General features: G+C 36.0%; 3 protein-coding genes across 3 annotated transcripts; 2 read left to right on the forward strand and 1 right to left on the reverse strand.

Moving 5' to 3' along the window:
- Positions 1–912: 912 nt before the first annotated feature.
- LOC116106244 (tetraketide alpha-pyrone reductase 1) lies at positions 913–2,415 on the forward strand. The gene is made up of 6 exons (XM_031392599.1): positions 913–1,030; positions 1,116–1,285; positions 1,399–1,587; positions 1,667–1,829; positions 1,926–2,118; positions 2,200–2,415. Exons 1-6 carry the CDS (start codon positions 913–915, stop codon positions 2,363–2,365), a joined length of 999 nt encoding a protein of 332 aa, XP_031248459.1. The 3' UTR covers positions 2,366–2,415.
- Positions 2,416–11,089: 8,674 nt separating this feature from the next.
- On the reverse strand, positions 11,090–12,379 carry LOC116106230 (ervatamin-B). The gene is made up of 2 exons (XM_031392577.1): positions 11,935–12,379; positions 11,090–11,682 (listed from the first exon to the last, which is right to left on the reverse strand). Exons 1-2 carry the CDS (start codon positions 12,377–12,379, stop codon positions 11,090–11,092), a joined length of 1,038 nt encoding a protein of 345 aa, XP_031248437.1.
- A 4,151-nt stretch (positions 12,380–16,530) lies between these two features.
- On the forward strand, positions 16,531–18,637 carry LOC116106229 (basic leucine zipper 61). The gene is made up of 4 exons (XM_031392576.1): positions 16,531–17,234; positions 17,354–17,444; positions 17,549–17,675; positions 18,120–18,637. The coding sequence occupies exons 1-4, from the start codon at positions 16,705–16,707 to the stop codon at positions 18,275–18,277; spliced, it is 906 nt and encodes a 301-aa protein (XP_031248436.1). The 5' UTR covers positions 16,531–16,704; the 3' UTR covers positions 18,278–18,637.
- The last annotated feature ends 4,914 nt before the right edge of the window (positions 18,638–23,551 follow it).

Here is a 23,551-nt window from a genome sequence, read left to right on the forward strand (position 1 = left end):
TCCTCTTAAATCCTATGAGCACAAACCATCAAAATTCAACACTTTAAAAATAAAAAATCACTTCTTAGTGCAAGGATTTTACCTAACGATGCTTGGGATTGAAAATCCACTCAAAAAATACCCAAAATCTATGAATTTCTTTTGAAAAAGAAGTGAAGAAATTGAGAGGATTTGGAGGAGACGGTGGCGTGAAAATGGGTTAAAGAGTGGCTAGGGTTTCACTCTTCAATCCTTGATATAACATAAAATTAAATATAGTTTCCCATTTTACCCTTGCACTTTCTTTAAAATTTCATCTATGTCCTTTATTCAATTACCATAATGCCCTCATTTTATTGTATTCTCCATAAAATTCTATCTCTTTTCACTCCCCACTTTTTCAACTAATTTTGAGTGAAAAGACCATTTTACCCTTAATACAAGTTTAAGGCATTTTCTTCGCATTTTCTCAAAATAACTTTAACAAAAACTCAACTAAAGATATAAGAACATAAATTAAGTTACATACTTCCATGTGTGCGTTACAAGATGTTTCATTTTAAATGAGTATTTTTAGATCCTTAAATTTTCAATATAAAAACGCTTTACGTGATTAGTAATGTATATAGGAAGCAAGCACTTTGTGTACATATTGATAAAGTATTCTGTAGATTCATTGTTCACTCTTAATACAACAAATCTTTACTGGTTAAACTTCTTTCATATAACATGTAATAACAACTTCGATCTGCTTACCTAATTGTAATTTGTAAACATTAATAAGGTAGTGATGTATTTTGCGCCTCAAAATATAATAATGATTCACAAGTGTTGAATGGTTACCTTCTCGCCAAATGCTCAACTGTCAAAAGGGAGAAACTCATATATATATATATATATACTGGGTTGTCATGGCTGCATGACAAGAAGCCAATGGATCAAACAAAAGGGAAAGTTTGCGTAACGGGGGCTTCTGGCTTTTTTGCTTCTTGGCTCGTTAAGCGCCTTCTCTTGGCGGGCTATCAAGTCACTGGAACAGTTAGAGATCCAGGTTTGTCTTTAACCCTTAATTACTCTTCTTTTTGATAACAATGTCTACGAACTATCAAGATTACCCTATTTGATTTTTTATTAAGAAAATGAGAAGAAATTAGTACATTTGTGGAGGCTGGAAGGAGCAAAGGAGAGACTGCAATTGGTGAGGGCCAATTTAATGGAAGAAGGCAGCTTTGATGAAGCAATTAAGGGATGCCATGGTGTCTTTCACACCGCTTCCCCTGTAATCAAACCTTCATTTGACCCCAAGGCATGTTGTGTTTCTGTAGCAATCAATTTTTATTGGGAATTCTAAATAATGTAGAGTAGTAGTAATACCAATTGATGATGATAACGCATGCATGGTTTTCTTTTAAACTGCAGGTAGAAATCATAGAACCAGCTGTGAAGGGGACACTGAATGTGCTACGTTCATGTGCGAAAAATCCATCTCTAAGGCGTGTGGTTCTCACCTCATCTTCTTCAACAGTGAGAGCAAGAGATGATTTTGACCCCCAAATCCCTCTTGATGAGTCATCTTGGAGCTCTGTCGACCTATGCGAGAAACTCCAGGTAATAAGACATCAATCCCTTACAAAATTTTCCAATATAATCATGTTAATGACTAACAATATTCAGTGTCATTGTTAAGATATGGTATGCTCTATCAAAAACTCTGGCTGAAAGGGCTGCATGGGCATTCTGTGAAGAGAAAGGGATTGATTTAGTCACAGTTCTACCTTCATTCGTTATTGGACCTAGTTTGCCTCCTGATTTAAGTTCTACCGCATCTGATGTCCTTGGCTTACTAAAAGGTTAAGGTTAATTTGTTTTTGATTATCTTCTATATGATTTTCTTCGCAATCAGTATAAGTTGATGGCATGCTTATTAATTCATTTAAAACAAACAGGAGCAACAGAGAAATTTCAGTGGCATGGCAGGATGGGATATGTTCACATAGATGATGTTGCCCTTTGCCACATCCTTGTTTATGAGCACAAAAGTTGTCGTGGGCGATACCTTTGTAGCTCAACCGTGGTGGATAACAATGACTTGGCATCCTTTTTGTCATCACGTTATCCATGGCTTCCTTTGCCTCAAAGGTCCTTAATCTAAATGGGATAATCTTAATTTCTTGTTCTTTATTTTGTCCTGCCACTTACGCCACGGATAACTTTTTTCAGGTTTGAAGAACTAAACAGACCATACTACGAGTTCAACACTTCAAAACTGACCACTTTGGGATTCAAGTTCAAATCTATTGAAGAGATGTTTGACGATTGCATTGCTTGGTTTGTGCAGCAAGGTTATATAGATGGCAAAGAGCAATCATACATAAACAATGCTTGAAATTGTACTTCAATATTTCTTTAGATTGTCAAATGAATGAAGTACTAATGAGGAACTCAATAAGACAAATAAATGTTTCTCTTTTTATTCTCTTCTGAAATCATTGTGATTAGTCTTTTAACATAGGTGTTTTTAAAAAAAAAAAAAAAAACTAATCCTGGCTAAAAGAGAAAGAGATTAAAGAAAGGCAATCATATATTCTACATTTTAGCATGAATAGGTTGGTGAGACGTTACAACGAAGGCAGATAATAGAGACCACAAAATCTCGAGTAGCCCAAGACCCACATACAGACACGTATCCACGTGATTGTTGTGGCCTTTTGTGGCTGCAATTGCTGCCACATTTGATTACCACCCGGCCGCTATAGACGTTTTCTGGCCTAATGCTTCAAAACATCACTACATGACACGAGTGGGGTTTTTATTTTTGTTGTTGGACTGATGAGACTGAATTGAAAGTGGGTTGCCTTTAACCTGATATAGTATGGAAATTCACCTCGATTAGACCCAATTATAGATTCCTAAACTCCTGAATAAACTTTTCCCACCTGACCATATTGCTATATTAACAGAATTTTGATTTGACAAATCTCCCTGTGATGAGCAAAATGTAAAAGGGGATTGGCTAGAACAAGCAGTCTGATGAGACAGTAAAGTCTAAAGATGATAGTTCTAGAAATGTAGAACAGAGTGATTGGATTTGGATAATGGAATTTTATGGACGGTATAAAGCCTTAAAACTGTGGTACTGTTATAAGAAGTGGAAGTTTACAAGGCCGTGGTCCTTGTGTGTTTGATATGCAATGGGCACTCATTTTCCAGAGTCGAAGTGATGGCGAAATTTATCTTCAAATAGTGCCAGATAGGTATTTTGCAGCCTCATAATTTGGGTATTTTACGTACAGTTTAAAATTGTGCTATTATGCTAGTTGTCCACACAAGAAATGAATTCAATTCTGTCATTCAGAAGCCAAAAGACGAAGATGATGGACGGCCAACGATCATGAATGGAAAGCCATGAAGAAAAGGCAAATAAAAAGTGCAGTTGTGACTCCCATTTATGATGAAATCTAAACGTTATCTCCCTCTCCACGTTCCTTTCTTTACAGCTCATTCAGTATCAACAGAAAGAAAGAAGAAAAGTTTCACAGATAATAATTCATCCGTACGTACTGAACTTGCTTATATGAAACACCAATGGATAATTGGCTCCATTTCAGCTACTCTGTGTTAAAGTTTGAGCTCTTTTTAATCTGCAACACCAGTGAGAATCACTTCCCTTTCCAATTCTCTTTCTCACATGTCATACCACACTACTTTTCTTTGTCAGTTGCCATACCAATATTTTTTCCTTTGATATAACTACGGTTAAGAATTTGAACGATTCTTGTTGATGTAGTGATGCCTTGCTGGAAATGGATCAATACTCAAGTCTGCAGGATTGTTTTTGGATGATGCAGAAGGCTTCATGCAGCAGTGGTCCAACGTGCATGTCTGCATGGTTTTTGTGTTTTGCAGTAGAATGGTTTAAATGTAATTAAGTTAATATTTTCGGTGTAATTTGTAAAAATAATATTAGTTGTTAAGATTTCAAATTTGAATTGTATTACCTGCTGTAGTTGTTGAATCAGCAGAGAGTAGTTAAGTTGTAAAGCATGCTGTATATATTGATCAGTTTGAATACAAAACTGGGATTTTCAAAAATTCATATTAAGTGTTCTGTTTTCATCTTCATTTTCTTTTAGTATTCTCTGGCTAAAAACCTACAAATGGTATCAGAGCTATTTGCAGAAACCAGAAACTTAGCATCCTAAGCCTTTCGTTTATGACTCAACAACACACTCCATTCTTAGCAAAAACTTAACCTGCATCTAACTTTCTTCTTCTCTACATCAGACGCGAAAAATAGAGCATGACTACTCAAACAGCCTTGATGGCTCCACCGGTCTTCAATGGGGAACATTACCACATTTGGGCTGTCAAGATGAAAGCCTTTCTCAGGGGGCAGGGACTGTGGCAGTATGTGGAAGAAAATAGACAGCTAACACCCTTGGGACCAGATTAGATCAATCGAAGAAGAAGCTATCAAAGCACCTAGAGCTCTCTCTCATATTCATGCGGCTGTGACTGACCTTGTATTCACAAAGATCATGGCATTTGAGACCCCAAAATAAGCATGGGACAAGTTGAGAGAAGAGTATATGGGAAGCACTACAACAAGAAAGATGCAAGTGCTAAATCTAAGGAGAGAATTTGAAATGCAAAGGATGCAAGAGGCTGAGAAAGTGAAGGATTACATTGATAGACTAATGAGCGTTGTCAATAAAATCAGACTAATGGGAGTAGAGTTGACTGACCGAAGGGTTGTGGAAAAGATTTTGGTAAGTCTTCCGGAAAGATTTGAGTCCAAAATATCTTCTTTGGAGGACTCTAAGGACATGACTCAGGTCACATTGACTGAGCTTGTTCATTCTCTCCAAGCGCAAGAATAAAGGAGACTTATAAGGCAAGAAGACACTAATGAGGGTGCAATGGTTGCAAGTTACAAAAGTAAACCTGCACAAGGACAAACAAGGAAGTATGGTGGAGATAGAAAGGGGAAAGAGAAGAGTAGTAACCAGTGGGAAAGGCCTGGTGGAGTGAAAGAATTTTCGGCCTGTACTCAATGTAAAAAGAAAGGGCATCTGTAGAGAAGATGCTGGTTTAGGTTTGGTATACAGTGCAGGAGTTGTAAGCAATTCGAGCATATTGAAAGGGTGTGTAAGAACAAAGGAAACCAGCCAACATAGCAAGCAAAAGTTGGAGAGGATCAACAACAATGTCAAGAGGCTGAATAACTTTTTGTGGCCACCTGTTACACTGCACAAACTAGCAATGAAGCTTGGTTAATTGATAGTGGCTACACAAATCACATGGCTGTAGACCTGCGAAATTTTGTAAGCTTGGATAGATCATACAGCTCCAGAGTCAAGATAGGAAATGGTGAATTCATGGAGGTCAAATGCTTGGGGGATGTTGCTGTCCAAACTTGGTTAGGTACAAAAATAATTCCTCATGTGTTGTATGTTCCTAGAATTAGTCAAAATCTATTGACTGTGGGACAAATGCTAGAGAGGAGTTATTCCTTACACTTTGAAAACCAAGCATGTACCATATTAGATCCTAAAGGGGCTGAATTGATAAGTGTAAAGATGCTAAGGAAAAGCTTTCCGGTTGAGTGGAAAAACACCAATGAATTTGCATTGTCAACTAGGCTAGAAGAGTTAGAAACATGGCACAAAAGGCTTGGCCATTATCACTATAATGGCCTCAAAGAGTTGAAGAATGCAAACATGGTTCATGACCTGCCAGAAATTGAGGAGAAAAGCACTTTATGCAGTGCATGCCAAATTGGCAAATTGAGCAGACCTACATTTCCTTCGAATCAGACCTGGAGAGCATCAATGAAGCTTCAACTGATTCATTCAGACGTGTGTGGTCCTATGCAAACAGAATCCTTGAGTGGTAGTAGGTATTTCATACTCTTTGTAGATGATTATACATGGATGACATGGGTGTATTTTTTACAGCAGAAAGTGAGGTCTCTGCAGTGTTTAGAAAGTTTAAATTGCTGGTTGAAAATGAGGCTGGAACAAAGATCAAATCCTTTAGAAGTGACAATAGAACTGAGTACACTTCAAAGGAATTCAGTTTGCTTTGTTCAGAAGTTGGTATTAGACATCAATTCACTGCTCCTTACACTCCACAATAGAATGGAGTAAGTGAGAGAAGAAACAGGAACATCATGGAGATGGCTAGATGTATGTTGGCTGAGAAACAACTTCCTAAGAGGTTCTGGGCTGAGGCTGTAAATATAAGAGTTTATCTTCTGAATAGGCTGCCAACCAAAGCAGTCAAGGGGCAAACACCAGCTGAGGCGTGGACAGAAATTAAACCAGCAGTTGACTATTTGAGAGTGTTTAGAAGTGTGTGCTATGTGATGGTTCCAGCGTTGAAGAGAACCAAGTTGGATAACAAGGCTGAAGTTGGTATTTTCATTGGTTGCAACAACCAATCAAAAGGATTCAAAGTGTACATTTTGGAAACAAAAAGAGTTGTGATAACTAGAGATGTGAGAATAGATGAAAATGCAATATGGAATTGGGAGAGTAAACAGATTGAGGCTGATTGGAAAATGTTGCAGCCGATTAAAAATGTGTTTGAAGAAGCTGAAACTGAAGCAGATGAGGAACCAACAGTTCGAGGAACCAGGACCTTGGCTGATGTTTATGCAAGGTGCAATGTTGCTGTGTTAGAACCTAAAACATATGCTGAAGTTGCTGGATCAGATGGTTGGAAGAAAGCAATGTAGGAGGAGATTGCTATGATTGAGAAGAACAACACTTGGAAGTTAGTTGAAAGACCTGAAAAAAAAAAAGGATAATTCAGGTAAAGTGGATATACAAATTAAAGCTCAATCCTGATGGTACAATCCACAAACACAAGGCTAGGCTTATAGCAAAAGGATTTGCACAATAGCAAGGGGTGGATTACACTGACACATTTGCTCTGGTAGCTAGACATGATACTATAAGGTTGATCCTTGCCATGACAGCCCAATTTGGTTGGAAAAATTTCCAACTTGATGTGAAATCTGCGTTCCTAAATGGCTACTTGGATGAGGAGATTTTCGTAAACCAACCCGAAGGCTACCAGGTGAAGGGTGAAGAAAGAAAGGTGTACCTGCTAGAGAGGGCTTTGTATGGCCTAAAACAAGCACCTAGGGCCTAGTACAGCCGCATAAATGAGCATCTTAATAGCCTAGGCTATGCAAGAAGTCCAAATGAACATACTCTTTATGTTAAAGAAGCTAAGGGTGATTTAATTGTTGTGTCATTGTATGTGGATGACCTGCTGATGACAGGGAATAATCCGGACCAGTTGAGCAAGTTCAAACAATCCATGCAATCTGAATTTGAGATGACAGATTTGGGGGAGATGTCATATTTCCTTGGTATGCAGATTTTTCAGTCCAAAAGTGGGATATTTGTGTATCAAGAAAAGTATGCAAATGAAGTTCTCATAAAGTTTGAGATGGAGAATTGCAAACCTGCAAATACACCCTTAGTTTCTAACCTGAAGCTGAGCAAGAATGATGGTGAGAAAAGAGTGGATGAGAGCATGTTTAGAAGTCTGGTAGGATGTTTGCTCTATTTAACAGCCACACGTCCAGACCTGATGTTTGCAGCTAGCTATCTCTCTAGATTTATGAGTTGTCTAAGTGAATCACATTATAGGGTAGCAAAGAGGGTGTTAAGGTATGTAAAAGGAACTTCAAACCTTGGCATTTGGTTTAAAAGGGCAGAAAACCTGGTTTTCCAGGGTTACATAGACAGTGACTGGGGAGGTTCTTTAGATGACATGAAAAGTACCTAAGGGTATGTGTTTTACATCAATGAAGGTGCCATTAGTTGGTTGTCAAAGAAGCAAGACTCGGTGGCTCAGTCCACTGTAGAGGCAGAATACATTTCTGCCGCAGCTGCAGTGAACCAAGCTACTTGGTTCAGAAAAATTTTGTCTGATTTGAAGCTGGATCAAGGTAAGCCAACACCAATATTGTGTGATAATCAATCAGTGGTGGCAATGGCAAAGAATCCAGTTCTCCAAGACAAGACCAAACATATTAAGATTAAATTTCATGCAGTAAGGGAGGCTGAAAATGATGGGGAAGTGACTTTGATACACTGTCGAGGTGTGGATCAGATTGCAGATATCATGACTAAGAGTTTGCCTAAAGCCAAGTTCGAGAGACTTAGACTCAAACTTGGTGTTTCCAGCAAATGCATCAAGGGGGAGTGTTGATATAGTGATGCATTGCTGGAAATGGATCAATACTCAAGTCTACAGGATTGTTTTTGGAAGATGCAGAAGGCTTCATGCAGCAGTGGTCCAACATGCATGTCTGCATGGTTTTTGTGTTTTGCAGTAGAATGGTTTAAGTGTAATTAAGTTAATATTTTCGATGTAATTTGTAAAAACAATATTAGTTGTTAAGATTTCAAATTTGAATTGTATTACCTGCTGTAGTTGTTGAATCAGCAGAGAGTGGTTAAGTTGTAAAGCATGTTGTATATATTGATAAGTTTGAATACAAAACTGAGATTTTCAAAAATTCATATTAAGTGCTCTGTTTTCATCTTCGTTTTCTTTTAGTATTATCTGGCTAAAAACCTATAATTCTCACACAAGTTAATGGAAATTCATTCCTTGTAGAATCAAAATCCAAAAGTAGTTGTTATATCAGTATGCATGTGTAGTTCAAATTTAGGAAAAAAGATTTCAGTTTTAGACTTTCTAGATAATAAAATTCATTAAATTCAGGGGAACACTCTGGTTCAGTTTCCAGCTTCAAGTTATTTCATTTAATATTATACGCCGGACTTGTTTTGTTTCTGTTGTATTGTTTCTTGACTTGGGTAAAACATGCAGCATTCTGTTTCACGTAATAGAAATTTCGGAGAATGGAGCTTCCAAAATCATCTGCAAATGATGTCAAAGATCAACGAAGATTAATTGAGAGCAAGTGATGGTGTTGGACAATCGAGTAGTGTCAAACAGGAAGGATCATAAAAAACTGCTGCTTTCAATATCAGTAGCAACAAGGACTCTGTTAACAAATGGATGGTGTTTGAAAAAGAAGAGAGTGGTGGCAAGACGGAATCGAATGGGACTAGTCTCGAGACGAAAGGGAATAAAATACTAGCAGGAGCTAGCATAGCTAAAAGGACGACGAAATGGGGGTTCGTGGTGTAGAAAGACGTCAGAGAAGGAAGTTTCAAAGCCGTTAGTGATCAGAGCAAAGATTCATCAGAAAGATTTGCAGTGGATTTCACAAGGATGTTAGAGGAATCAGAATCCGGGGCCATTCCGAGAGTGTGTCAGGAATTGAAGGAGGCTTTAGCCACATTGCAACAAACATTTGTTGTGTGTAACGCTACTAAACTAGATTGCCCAATTATGTGCGCCGGCAGTGGATTTTTTAGAAAGATTGATTACTCTTTGGCTGTGTTTGGTTTCAGTTATGGGCAGATAACTCTTGTTATCTCTATCTTTGATTCAATATTCTTTTGTTGGGTTTGATAGTAATATAAGATTACGGGAATATTTTATTCTCAATAGTGAATATTGTTGATCATTTTGGCAGTTATCAGATTACCTAGTCTAGGGGTGTTATTCTTTTTTTACCAAGGTTATCTTTTTTTTTTTTTTTTAAAAACCAAATTTGCCCTTAAATAAAAGCCATTTTGGACCGAATTGCCCTCAAATGTCTACTAAATAACAATTACCCAGACCCCCTACATTTGAGAATTTAGCTAAAACACACCAAACATAAAAAATTTAAAAGTTAACAAAATACTCTTAGCCACCAAAGACCACCATCGGCCACCCACAATAATAGTCAGATCAACGGGATTTGGCTGGCCGTGTGCCAATCTTGATGTTTTCGGCCACATCGAAGGCCAAAAATGGCTAGATCGTCGAGGAGTTAGCAGAAACAGCAAAAACTTGGCACGGCCGACCAAATCTTGCCGATCATGTGCCGTTTTGGTGACTGTCGCTAGCAGCCAACGGTGGTCTTGAGTGGTTGAGGGTATTTTGTTAAAATTTAAACTTTGTTTTCGGGTGTTTTAGCTAAATTCTCAAATATAAGGTGCTAAAAGTAATTCATTTAAATAATAATAATAATAATATTAAAATGGAAGGACAATTCAGTAAAAGTTTCTGTTGATAATATTTTATTCTTCACAACCAAACATCTTAATTATTTATATCTACTAATCTAACCAAACATATTGATGTAACATTCCTCTGTAATCTTCAAAATAATCTATTTAATTAGTAATATATCCTATATTTTCAGCAATAAAACATTCCCCAAACCTTCCAAGGAGGTCATTGGAAGGAACTGGTAATCATTGTCCTTCATCATCCATAAAATCGGAGATTTGGATCTTTTGCCTTAGCTTAAATCACTCTTCAAATTTACCACTATTTTTAATAATCCGCACAAGGTTTCTGATAAAATACTTCAAATTAATTTTCCATTTTCTTTATTATGATCACCTTACGATCATCGTTACCAATTACATTAATACTATAACACTGAACCTTTCTCTATCATCGTAATATCTCAAAATTATTTAAAAAAAAAAAAAAAAAGTTTATAAAATACGCATGAATTGAGATTAAAGAGTAGTGAAAATTTCTAAGTTTGAGTTCTGTGAGCTAGCATTCTTAAAATGATATTTAACTAGTTTGAATTAAGAATTTCTTTTAGCATTGTTCTCGAGTTATAAAAAGTTAACCTATTCCCTTGTATTTGGGAGAAGTTATTGCCATGCAACGAGAACAATGTAGTGAAGGCTAGTGAAACCATGGATCAAATCTTCGATGAGTAAGCAAGGATTAATAAAAATAGAAAAAAAGTAGAGAGTTGAAATTGTGCAATGAAGATAATTTTCTGGGAACTAACCGTTAACTTATCTATGAATATTACTTTTTATTATCAGCCAGCAAAATCAGTAATGGCTCTTTTATAAACTATTTATTTGTGCTGGGCATTTCACTAGTCTGCTCAATATAATTTTTTTTTGCAGCTTAAACTCTTCAAATTCATTGTTTCATTTGAATTGCATATAATATATACGCTTATTGAGGTGAAGTCTGTCATCCTAAACGCAGCTCAAGCCTTAGTAGGATAGCTAGCCTCCATAGCAATGCCACAAGTACCTCTTTTGTCTTTGGAATCACGTTCCAGTCTTATATAGCCAGATTCACCCCAGTTATTCCCCCAAGAATTCTTCACTATCCAATATTTTTTACCAGATTCTTCTCCATAACCAACTACTGCGACTCCATGATTGAGCTCATGTCCACAAACTCCAGTGAAAATACCATGGGAATAGAGTTGAAATGAATTTCCACCCGCATCAATTGCAACGGATACAGGTTGTTTGGCAACGGCAGCTTCTAGGTCTTCCTCGTTATTAGCAGTTACGGCTTCATATCCACTTATTGTCACTGCCTGATTTTTTATTTTCGCTTTATTACAGGTTTCATCTTTACCCATGTAAGGGTAATCATTCTCCGTGGTTAAACCACCGTTCTTTTTAATGAACTCAAATGCCTTCTCCATTAATCCACCATTGCATCCTTGGTTGTTACTGTTAACATCGCAGTCCACTAGTTCTTGCTCCGATAGAGATACCAATTTTCCTGTTTTGATTTTGTTGATGCCTTCTACAGCTGCTACAGCAGAAAATGCCCAACAACTTCCTGCATAAAATGTAAGATATTGCTCATGTACAATCCTTGCACATATAACAAACTGTTCAATTTTAAATGAAAAGCGCATCTTCTTTAAACTAGCTTATACACTATCAAAAAAATATTTAAAAGTATGTATTGAATTTAAGGTTCAGGCACCATGGTTGTAAGAAAGGGGGTTTAAGGCATGTATTTCTGCGGTACTCCTTATTCTGTTTAAGTATGTATTTAAAAAGTCTATGAATTGTAAGTTTTTCGTACCACAATAGCCTTGATTCTTGATTGGAGTTACAGCGCCTTTCTTTCTCCAATCTACACTTGGTGTTGGTGGTGAACCTGAAGACAAGCTTTTAACAAACCTCCTTGGATTCGATGGTTTCCTATAACCCAAGTAGATAGATTTAAACTCTTCGTTTGTCAAGTCAGCAAATTGATTGTCAGTCAGCTTGAATGATAAGTTTTGAGAATTGATGAAGTCAATGAACTGAACATTGGATGAGTAGATTCCAAATCGCATTTCCCATTCATCTCGGGTAGCATATTCTTTACCATTTCGTGCCAGCCATCTCTCATACCTCTCCTGCATGGATGATGGATCGTAGTCTTCAGGTCGGTTGTTTCCAGACCTTGCCCCGGAAGGCATCCATGTAACCCACAAAACAAAGAGAATAAAACCAGCATTTCTTAATATCATGTGCATATCCATTGCTGGCTCGATATAGAAACACTGCAAGGATATTAAGATGGAAGCTTCCACCTTAATAATATTGAAACTTTACAGAGTAATATATACAAGTCTGTGATCCTATTTTGGAAATGTACAGCAGTAAATTCCTAGGATATACATCAGTTACAATATTTCAAAAACAGAGAACTATGACAGCAAATATTCTACAGTAATTGCAAATCATTCATGCAGATTTCAGTTTCTGATTTTCTTTAATGTGTTGACTTCCTTTTGTATCACTTTCCTTAATAGAATGAATGCATTGCTTTTAGACCAAAAAAAAAACCATGAAATAGATATTTGCAGTTCATCTATATTGCCTGTTCATACTTGCGTGCAAGATTTTCCAGTTTTGGTTTGTCTATAGTTTTTGTTCACATCTTTTGTGCGTGTTAGTTTCGCTACAAGGTTTATCATGTTTTGATTTCCTCAGCTACGGATGGAAAAAACCGGTTAATCAAACCGGTATCTTGAACCGGACCGGTTTTCGGTATAAAAAAAAATTTAAACCCAAACCGATCTGGTTTTGATTATAAACCGGTTTAAAACCGAATCGAAAATTCGGTTTGATTAACCGGTTAATTATAATAGGCTATATTTGTTCGGACTAATTCTGTCAAACCCTCCACTTTGACCCATTTTTTTCCAGGTTTTTTTTAACTTGAATTAAAGTTATATTTATTGTAATTGAATAATTTGAATTTATATAATTTTAATGCATATCAAGTATTAATAATTTAAAATTACATTAGTGAAGACTTAGGGATAAATTTTTTTAAAATGCGCAAAATATAAAATTATTTTTTAAAAAATTGAATTTTTGAAAATGCGCATTAGTGAAGACCTAGAGATAAATTTTTTAAAAATTGAAAAATATAAAATTATTTTTTTATTCATTAAACCGGTTTAAAAATCCGGTTCGGTTAACCGTTTTTGTTATTTCAAAAAACCGAAACAGAACCGAATATTCGGTTTACAAAATGTGGCAAACCGAAACCGATAAAAAACCGAATTTTCGGACCGGTTTCGGTCTGATTTTCGATTTTTTTTTTCCACCCCTAACTACAACGTCCAGATTTGTTTGATATTGGTAAGATGAGAATAGCTAACTAGCTAAGAGCCTAAGCTTAAAGCTCCGAGAACATTATTGGTTTATTGGAGTTTTAGTGGTTAATTTGTGCATCTAGAGTCTAGACACGACTTCTCAGTATGCGAACCCAAGTTTGAGTATTGGGTTGTCATTCCTGAAAACCAGCCTATTTTTTATGCAAAAGGGTATTATCTTATAGAAGCCTGACACGGATTTGGCGGGGTTTAAACGTGGAAGTGTCAAATTTATGCTAACTGATTGTTAGTTGTGGAGAATTTTGTTTAAATTTGCACCGTTATGGCGAACCTAATTGTTATATATTATCCATAAAAATTGGCTTACAATCTAATTTCATAAACTTGGTTTACAATATAATCTCACAAACTTTCTCTTACAATTCTAATATGGTAGCTCACAATTTGCCAACTCGTAATAAGTCCTGCTTGATCAATTACGAGTTGCCCAACTACAAACTGACGAGTCGAGGTTGTGAGAGAAAATTTATGAGATTAGGTTGTAAGTGTAGTGTTGATACAGAAATCTGTATCAACCAGCGAGATCCGATTGATCTTGTCGGGATCGGAACAGATGTGTGCGTGATTATGGGTAATCAGCTATGAGTAAACGAAAATGCTAGAAAATAAATGACAAGAAGGACTTTTAAAGTGGTTCGGCAAAGTTTAATAGCCTACGTCCACTGTGTTTTACTTATTTGCTGTGAGAGCTTACAATATAACTTCTAAACTAGAATTTGGTATCCCCCTCCTCATCGTTTTAGGGGATATATATACAAGATTTACATAAAAAAAAGAGCAAAAATAAAAGGATTACAATTGATTGGGACTGTAACTCTGATATTCTAGCGATTAGGTTCTAAGATTGCGCAAAGATTGCTGTTAATCTGATTGTTCCCGTAATATCTAGGATCTGAAGTTATTTGGGAATTGATTGAATAATCATTCAGGTTCTCCGTGACTAACTTGTGCTGGGTCGAGCTATGGCTTGACGAGCTTATGTTGGGTTGAGCAATCATAATCACCGAGGTCATTCTAAGTTGAGCTATATCCTCGCGTCGATCCGAGTTTGGCTGAAAAACCACAGACAACATGTAGCATCACCCATATATTATTCATCCTTGATACATTATTATGGCAATAATCACTTAAAGCGCCAAATGTTATGTCGACCATCAAACCCATTAATAAACAAATCAATTGAGCACCACTAATTGTGTCAAGTTAGGAAAGTTTGATTTGTATAAAAAATTATAATATAGAAAGATTATCATGCATGTTACATTGTGTTTGTTCGTGATAAAACGTTTTCTTTTAGGTGGAGTTGGAGAAATTGAGTAGGGTGGATCTGCTTAGCCAGAGAAAAGAGATTAGTAATCAACTTAAGCAATTTTTAGTCTCGTTAAGTCATAATTATTGCAATATTTATAACAGCCTAAGTTCAAATACTCCCTAACATATATAAAATTATTAAAATTTTACTTAATTCATTAATATCAGCCTTAAATCTTATGTTTTGGTTGCCACAGAAATTCTATCCAGACACCGTTTCATTTGAACATGAATTGTGAAGTTTCGAATAATTTGCGTGTAAAAAGCTAGATATAATAGTGTGTCCGACAAGAGATACATGGGGTATAATATAAGCCGAATTGGTAGAACCCATCAGTCGATAAGGAATAAACACAAAGAACAAAAGCCATTGCGCAAAGTTGGTGGACAATCAATTCGGATGAATGAGTTTGCAGATATAGTCACATGCATTTTATATACTGCGATGATAGTTTTACAAAGACATATATAAAGGAGGTATACAAAGACAATCCTCACCCTTAATTTTCATGATTTTTTTCTCTCTCTCTCTTCTCTTTTTTTGTTTTTTCTTTATTATTATTATTTTTTTATGATATCACTTTGTAACTTTCTTTGTATAGATATTTGTAAGAATAGCATTTTCCTCTTATATAGTATACCAAGTGTACTTGTTTTTCAAGATGCTTTACTGCCTGGGCACTTCCTTGAGATGAAAGGCGGCAAAAAATCATAAATAACTAAGAAGGTAAACATAAAAGTAATGACGATTAGTGCCTCCCAAGTCGTAGATTAAAAAAATAAAAACATAAATTCCAGATTGATGAATTGATAGCGATGGAACTAGCTAAGGACACAGTACCTACATGTGCGTATGTTTTGGGGACAAAGCAAAGAAAGCTTAGAGCGTGCAAACAATTCACATGCCTTCATACAAATACAATGACATGATCCCTTACAATCCCAATTCCTTCCCTTTCATAGCTCATCTCCCCAAACTTTTCTTATTATATGCTCCATTGCACATGGGTATGCCCATTAAATAACCCATTCTCTCTGCCTTCCAACTCCAATTAAGGCCTCCCTACCACATCCTCCTTTAACTATAACCCTTTTAATTTAATTTTAAGGTTATAACTGGTTGGGAATGGGATAAGAAAGACTTTTTATGTTTTATGTTTGAACATCGTGTCTTAAAATAAAATATAAACAAAAATCGTTTTTATTTATTTTTGGGTGGGAGTGTGTAATATTAATAGTCCACAAAAGTCAAAACAAAAACGATCGTATCTTATCTTTGAGTAACTGAAGAACTGAATTTTAACTTTAAAACAGATTTTGTACTAACATAAATAGGCCATTAGATGTTATCCAAGAAGGTTGACCATGTTTGACTTTCAAAAATCAGAGGGTGGTAAATAGAGGGATGTTAGAATAGAAAAGAGATGATGAACATGGGAATATGTTTCCATGGATTGTAAAATAATGAGACTATTATAAGTAGGGCACTAAAGAGATGGTCACAAAGGCACGTGGTTGCTGATTCCTCTTCGTTAATAAACTACTGGCGACTTTCCAGTTATACCGTTGAGACCCAACCTCCTACCAGCTGTACATAGCTGTCCAATCTTCCCCCATGTGACCCCAGTGCTCCCACTTTCAGAGAAAGATAAAAGATATAACATTTTCTTTTTCACCCCCCTCCTTCATCATGTTCTTCTTCTCTCTTTCTCAGTTTTAATATCAGCACTACGTTACATTTCACTATATATATTAAACAAACCTTTCTTATACAAGTTCATTTGGTTTGCTCTCGTCTTGTGTTGTGTTGTTGTCTCCTTGTCCATACTTTTTCTCTCTTGTCAACATTTCTTTCTCACTTCTTTTATATGGCACAATTGCCTCCTAAAATCCCCAACATGCCGCCAAATTGGCCTGACTTTCACCACCAGAAGATGCCGTCAATGGCCAACATCAGTAGCACACCACAAAACCCTTCATGGGTGGACGAGTTCCTTGACTTCTCCTCCGCAAGACGCGGAACTCATCGCCGCTCCGCCAGCGACTCCATTGCTTTCCTCGAGGCGCCAATGCTGGATGAATGTCGTGGCTCAGGCGGGCGTCCCGGGTCCGGTACTAATCACGAGTTTGATAAATTTGATGACGAACAGTTCATGTCTATGTTCACTGATGATATGCCAAATGCCGTGGCCCCCACCGTCTCATCCTCCAACCCCTCTACACCGTCAGATCACAATAGCATTAATGACGAGAAAGATACACCTTCCGATCAGAAACAGCAGATAAGGAATGAATCCGATGAGGTGCAGAGCCAGTGCAAAACGGAGACTCAAGCTCCACCTAACACCACATCAAACACGTCCTCTGATAGGATAGTTGATCCTAAGAGGGTCAAGAGGTAATTAATAAACTTTACATTAACTTGAATAATTAATAATGTTGTTGATTATATATTAAGTTGATTAATTATTGTTTGATAATGACATGCATTTGTTTGTTTCTGATTGATTTCTGTAGAATCTTGGCAAATAGACAGTCTGCACAAAGATCACGAGTGCGGAAGCTACAATACATATCGGAGCTTGAACGTAGTGTTACATCATTACAAGTATGTAGATGCTTTCTCTTGAAGTTGGGTAATGCAAAAACTATAATTATGATTACCGCATGCTAAAATTTTATTGTTTTCTGGGTTTTGTTGCTGAATTGAAGGCCGAAGTCTCGGTGTTGTCGCCACGTGTTGCATTTCTCGACCATCAACGGTTGCTTCTCAATGTCGATAACAGTGCTCTTAAGCAAAGAATCGCTGCATTGGCTCAAGACAAGATATTTAAAGATGGTAAGTCTGCTTAATTCTGCAACTATGCATATTAGTTCCATAATTTAAGTTTTTCGTTCTTTAATCATGGGTTATTAGTCTCTCAATTAAGGGATATATCAACTTAGTTGTAGCTAAATATTTTAATAAAACACTATTACTGAGAGGAATGTACTAAAGGGACAGTACTAAAATCTTATTGAAGTTTCTTAATAAATTGGCAGAATTGTTAGGTTTTTCTCATGAATGTTGCATTGGTAGTTTTTATACAATTATTTAGATGGAAGGTGACAGATAGAGATAGGAGATTAAGTACAGAAAAGAAAGTAGCTGTATATATATATATATATATATATACATACATCTGTGATAGCATGTGGGTTGTCACATGCATAACAATAATATATAATGGATCGATTAGGCTTTAACATCTATCTTTTTGTGCTTGTTAAAAATTTTATGCAGCTCATCAAGAAGCTCTGAAGAGAGAAATAGAAAGATTGAGGCAAGTGTACCACCAACAGAGTCTTAAAAAGATGGAAAATCCTGGAGCCTCACCAGCACCAGCACAACCTGCTGATGCCAAACCCTCCATGGAAAAAGAACAGCTTCTCAATGTTTGAATCTCACAAGACGTGAGACTCGATGTCCCATGGCTCCTTTCAGTATGGTTGTACTGATCAAGACTTAATTAAGAGAAAGAAATGTAGCAATGAAACCACAGTTAGCCCACAAGCTACTTGCTTGTGTTGATGCTCGAGTCTTGGTCTCCTCCTCAATGTGAAGGAATTGAATGGGAAAGAGTCAAATTGAAGGAGGAAAATATAAGGCTATCCTGTGTAGCTGTTGAAGCCACATGATACATGTACATTGACATGATTGTTTTACTTGTAAGTTTGGGACCAGTGAGGGTTGCAGGTTGAGATTTCATTAATTAAATCCAGGAAAGAAAAAGAAAGGAGATGCAGCTGCAGCTGTTGTTTCAAAGAAGTAAAAAAAACTGTAGTTTGTCTTTTGGTTTGACTGATTGGGAGGAAGGAATGTGGTTTTTACTTTATTAATTATTTTAAAATTTTTTATTCTCTTTTTCAAATGATAAGGTGTGCGTTTGGAAGGCAAAGGGGCCGCTTGTATTGGGATGTATGAAAGGAAGATGATGGTCGGGCTTAGGCTAGTGGTTTTGCTGTCAGATTTTTGTACTTTATTCAGTGGCTTTTCTTGGTTTGTAATGATGTTTATTTGTCAAAACAAGAAAAATGAAATGTATATTGCCAATTGTAAATAGAGTGCAGTTTAGAAGACCTCATTTGGATTAATCTTTTATTCATAATATGAAGGTTAATTAGTTAGTAATTATTTCTTGTAAAAGGTTTTCAATTTCAAGTGTGTTTGGGGAAATAGAAAATATATTTTATTATTATTGGGAGTAGGCGCTTGGAGGACCACTTAAAATCATTATTATCCATATTTTAATAATGAATAATACTATGTTTACAATTTAATATCACGTTTTTCTCTTATAATTTTAATGTGACAGACGATTGTTACGTCAACTCCTACCATATTTTAGATATTAAATGATTTTAATAATCATTTATTAAGGATGAACGATCATTCCTTACAGATGAACAATCATTTTTCTTAAAGAGTTGTTGTTATTTATGCATGAAACAATCATTTCTTATAAATGAATAGTCGTTTGTTTTCAAGGAGTAGAGTTTGTATATAAAAAATAATTATTTATGTTTAATCAAAGTCATCAATTGACGTAATAATCACATTAACTAGTAAGAAAAGATTAGGAAATTGGATTATATCATATTTTTTTGTTTATTACCGAATAACAACTGACTCGATTATTATGTAACAAAGTGTACATTCTACTTTCACAGTTCCCGAATTAAAGCTAACCAATAAAAACATACTTATATGAACTCTTTCTTTCACATTGTTATTGGCTAACGAATGGCACTAGCTACTATGGAGTGCAGATTAATAATATTTCTGTTTAACATATTTAAAATGCATGCTACTACAGTACAAATTATATTTTTTTTAAAGAAAAGAAAATCAAGTAGAAAAATATACACTGATGAAGGGCATGCATTATAGTAATATTTGATGCGTTGATTTTCCCATTACGAAGCAGTGTTAATATCTGGATGTGGTTGGTTCCTCTTCCTCATCCTCATCCTCATCAACCATTCTTCATTTGCATGAATAATAATATTTATGGGTGGTTGTGGTGGAACATCATAATTATATATGCCAACCACACCAATGTATATATATATATATATATATATATGCACACGGCAGGTACAACTAATATGAAGCATAAAAATAATTGACACCTTAATTCGAGGAAAGAACATAAATATGTACTCATATAACTGAAGCATCTCGTGCCTACCGAAAATATCTACAAAACAGAGTCAAAGGTAGGATAAAGCCTTGATTTTCCATTTCCCAAGCAGATTAACGGTAATCAAGTCCATGACGGGCCTGGTGCGGGTGCGGCTGTACGTGGTCGTCAGTGGGCTTGTTTATACCAAAATTCCATCTGCGCCATAGCTGTTGTGTGGTTCTGGTCCAACAATACGATGCCAACTGCATTGATGGAAAATGAAGAGAAGTAGAGCAATTGTGGATGTTCCTATAGTTATCATAAACAGACCCTCGAAGCTAAGTGGTCCCAAACTATCCAGATCATTATCTTTCTCCGAATTGTCTGAGCAATTGTAGGGGGACATCAATGAACTTTCCAGCTTTTGCAATTCTCCCTTTTCAGATAATCTTATAATTGCTTCGGAGATGTCAGGAATAACGGATCTTTCGAAAGGCCTAGTAATAAACATGCAGGAAATGCACCAACTGTTCAAATCAATCCAACAATTTTAAAATTAAAAAAAAAGATCAACACTTACAAATCCAAAACATATGGAATCTCAAGAAATTGCAGCAGCTATATTTCCACTCATAAGGTCATTACGATAATCATCTTCCGAATATATTTTCTTAATGTTGGTAGGGTAAAAGTGTAATGCATCCTGCAAATACTGCACAACAAAGGACCCTCCCTCGCACCGAACTTTAGCTCCGGTCCTAATTAGTGTATCAACTTGATCAAATCGTTGATGTGATTATCAATGCCAGAAATAATCATACGACCATTGTCATCCGAGACAAATTGTTATGCAGTTTCAGTCCTGTACAAATTAAGAAAATTAACCATGACTCTTGCAAATATGAGATATAAATTACATGAGAAGTTATTACCCTGCAACGAGAACAATGTAGTGAAGGCTAGTGAAACCATGGATCCAATTTAGTGCCAGGTGGTGATTTCTGGATGGTGTTTCCGCTCGCTTAGCCACACAACGAATCCGTTATACAAAATGAGTTGCAGCCCACATGTGAGTGGTGAAACAACCATGCACATGCTCCCCCTGCTTTTCTACGTTTGCGAGCAACCATCTGTTCAGAGTAAGGTCGAGAGAATTCTGTACAATTGCAACGATTGGCTACTACTATAGCCGTATCTTCTCAAGTCAATTTTGGTTGTAAAGATGCAATATGTATTAATTGAGATATAATTAATCCAGATATATGTACCAATACTTATAAGTACTATCAATGGATATCTTACCTTCAAATGAATTTGCTCGACCATAGAATTATAGGAGCCGTTAAAATGGAATAAGATCATACTTCAATGTATGTGGTAAATAATTCTTACTGGCGATGGTTCGAAAGACTTTAACGGAAAACCCAGTAATATTTGGATGACCACCCTCCAGTGTCACGTTTACAAACTCTTTATGCGAACCTTGTAGAGGGTGATGTTGCTCCAGAAAACCCTCTACCAACTGACCAGGGGGCTCCAGCCTCCAGGCCAATGCACTTGTCCTAAGAGTCACATTTTTTTTTTTTATCTATTTTCTGAAATTACCAATATTTAATGCTCTTTCATATAATTTGTTAGTCAAATTTAGCTATAGTCACTTGTTTTTATAATTTGTTAGTCAAATTTAGCTATAGTCACTTGTTTTATTTCTCAATATTTTTTATTAAAAAAAAACTAAGAAATTATTAACTAATTAAAAAGTCTAGATTTTAAAAAGTCATGATGAAGGTAAGCATTAAGATCAATCATTGAAATATCAAATTGTTAACAATTAAAAAGTCTATATTTTGAATCTTTGATACAATATCCAATCGGTCCAGGTATAGTAGTGATGTTAAAAAAATAGACTACAAATTCCATAATAAAAGGTATATGAAACTTTGAAGTCTTTATTGACTTAATTTGGAACTTTTTTTTTTATTAACTCTATGAAGTGAAATATATTATCCGTATTTTATAAATTAATACTATAAATGTTATTATTTAAAAAATTATAAATGAATATCAATGCATGTTATACTCTGTACAATCTATTATTATTATAATTTCTTTTGATAATCGCAGCGTCAATATAAGCTTTAATTATTACAGTGCTTGAGCTCTTTATATCATTGTTTTAAAACCGGGATTGGAGGGCAACCCGTTTTGCTACCCGGGTCACGGGTCAACCGGTCAATCGGTTAGACCGATGACGTCAGCGATAATTTTATTTTTTAAAAATTACATATTAATCCCTCAAATTTTAATATATTACTCCCCTAAAAAGTTCAAATTAGTCCCAAAATTTTTTATTTATTTCAAAAATGCCCCAAAAATTACTAATTAATCTCTAAACTGTTGACATATCTTTAAAACACCCCTATAAAATTACAAATTAACCCTTATAATTTTAAAATATTACAAAAACCCCTAAGACCTTAACCGGATCGGAGAAGCTGCCGGGTCTCGGTCCGATCCGGTCTTTAAAACAGAGCCCATATATATTTTGATCCTGGCTACGTGCCTAGATATAACACCAATATTTAGCTTCGGTCAAATGTATTATTTTTTTAAGAGTAAAAGACATGTTCACACCCAAGGTTTTGGCGAAATGCCAAGTTCCCACCCCTGGTTTCATAAATTCCAGAAATCCACCTTTAAAGTAACACCATTAGTCACTGTTAAATTCTAACACATATGCAAATGATGATATTACTAAACTGCCCTCCCATCTTCTTCATCTTCGTCTCACCAGCTCAAAATCCTCTAAAAGCCATGGCCACCATCGCCACCGCCACCAGCATCCCAAAACTCATTCCAATTCTTCTCATTATCCTCCTCTCCTTCACATTACAATTACAGAAATTTCCAATGATTCATGGTTCAATATGACTTAAAACTAAAGTAAGTAAAAATTAAGAGGGAAGTAATTGCATTATCTTATATATATAAAGATGTGGTGCGAATGAAGCCATTCGTCAACTTTCAACTTCTTCACCAATCACCATCACATCTTTTATTTTTAACTTCTCTCCCTTTGGTACCGTTTGTTGTTCTTCATCTCCCTCAAACTCCACCAACAAGTCACCAGTGAAGCAGCTGAGAGAAGACTGGGAAAAAGCTCCAAACCCATTCCTCCAAGGGGAACTTATCTAGCCAAACACCATTGCAGGTTCTAAACATTTCATTTATTATTCCATCCAAGCTTTGTTTTCATCAATTTATTAATTAGTTTTTTTTTTTTTTTTATTATAGACATGCATGGAGCAGTTGCTGCGGTAAATCCCTTGGCCTCAAAAAGCAAAAGCTCAGCCACCTCCACTTCTACCTCAAAAAGCAAACAACACACAACTCATATCAAGCAATCAGATTTCTCGGTGTCAAACTAGGACCTGTAATTCATAGTATAAACTAGAGAATATATTTTCTTTTTCCCAAAAAAATAGATTTAGTGTTGGTTGTGGGCGTGGCTTTTCTTCGAGCAGGTTGTGGGCGTGGCTTAGGAGTGCAG

Source organism: Pistacia vera, unplaced genomic scaffold (assembly GCF_008641045.1).
Source record: "Pistacia vera cultivar Batoury unplaced genomic scaffold, PisVer_v2 Contig51, whole genome shotgun sequence".
Lineage (NCBI taxonomy): Eukaryota > Viridiplantae > Streptophyta > Magnoliopsida > Sapindales > Anacardiaceae > Pistacia > Pistacia vera.

Bases quoted from the DNA above. Each gene is read 5' to 3' on its own strand.
- LOC116106244 (XM_031392599.1), top strand. From the start codon at position 913: ATGGATCAAACAAAAGGGAAAGTTTGCGTAACGGGGGCTTCTGGCTTT. The intron at 1,588-1,666 runs GTAATAAGACAT...GTCATTGTTAAG, and splicing joins ACCTATGCGAGAAACTCCAG to ATATGGTATGCTCTATCAAA. The intron at 2,119-2,199 runs GTCCTTAATCTA...AACTTTTTTCAG, and splicing joins TGGCTTCCTTTGCCTCAAAG to GTTTGAAGAACTAAACAGAC.
- LOC116106230 (XM_031392577.1), bottom strand. From the start codon at position 12,379: ATGGATATGCACATGATATTAAGAAATGCTGGTTTTATTCTCTTTGTT. The intron at 11,683-11,934 runs GTACGAAAAACT...CATTTTATGCAG, and splicing joins CAAGAATCAAGGCTATTGTG to GAAGTTGTTGGGCATTTTCT.
- LOC116106229 (XM_031392576.1), top strand. From the start codon at position 16,705: ATGGCACAATTGCCTCCTAAAATCCCCAACATGCCGCCAAATTGGCCT. The intron at 17,235-17,353 runs GTAATTAATAAA...TGATTTCTGTAG, and splicing joins GATCCTAAGAGGGTCAAGAG to AATCTTGGCAAATAGACAGT. The intron at 17,676-18,119 runs GTAAGTCTGCTT...AATTTTATGCAG, and splicing joins AGACAAGATATTTAAAGATG to CTCATCAAGAAGCTCTGAAG.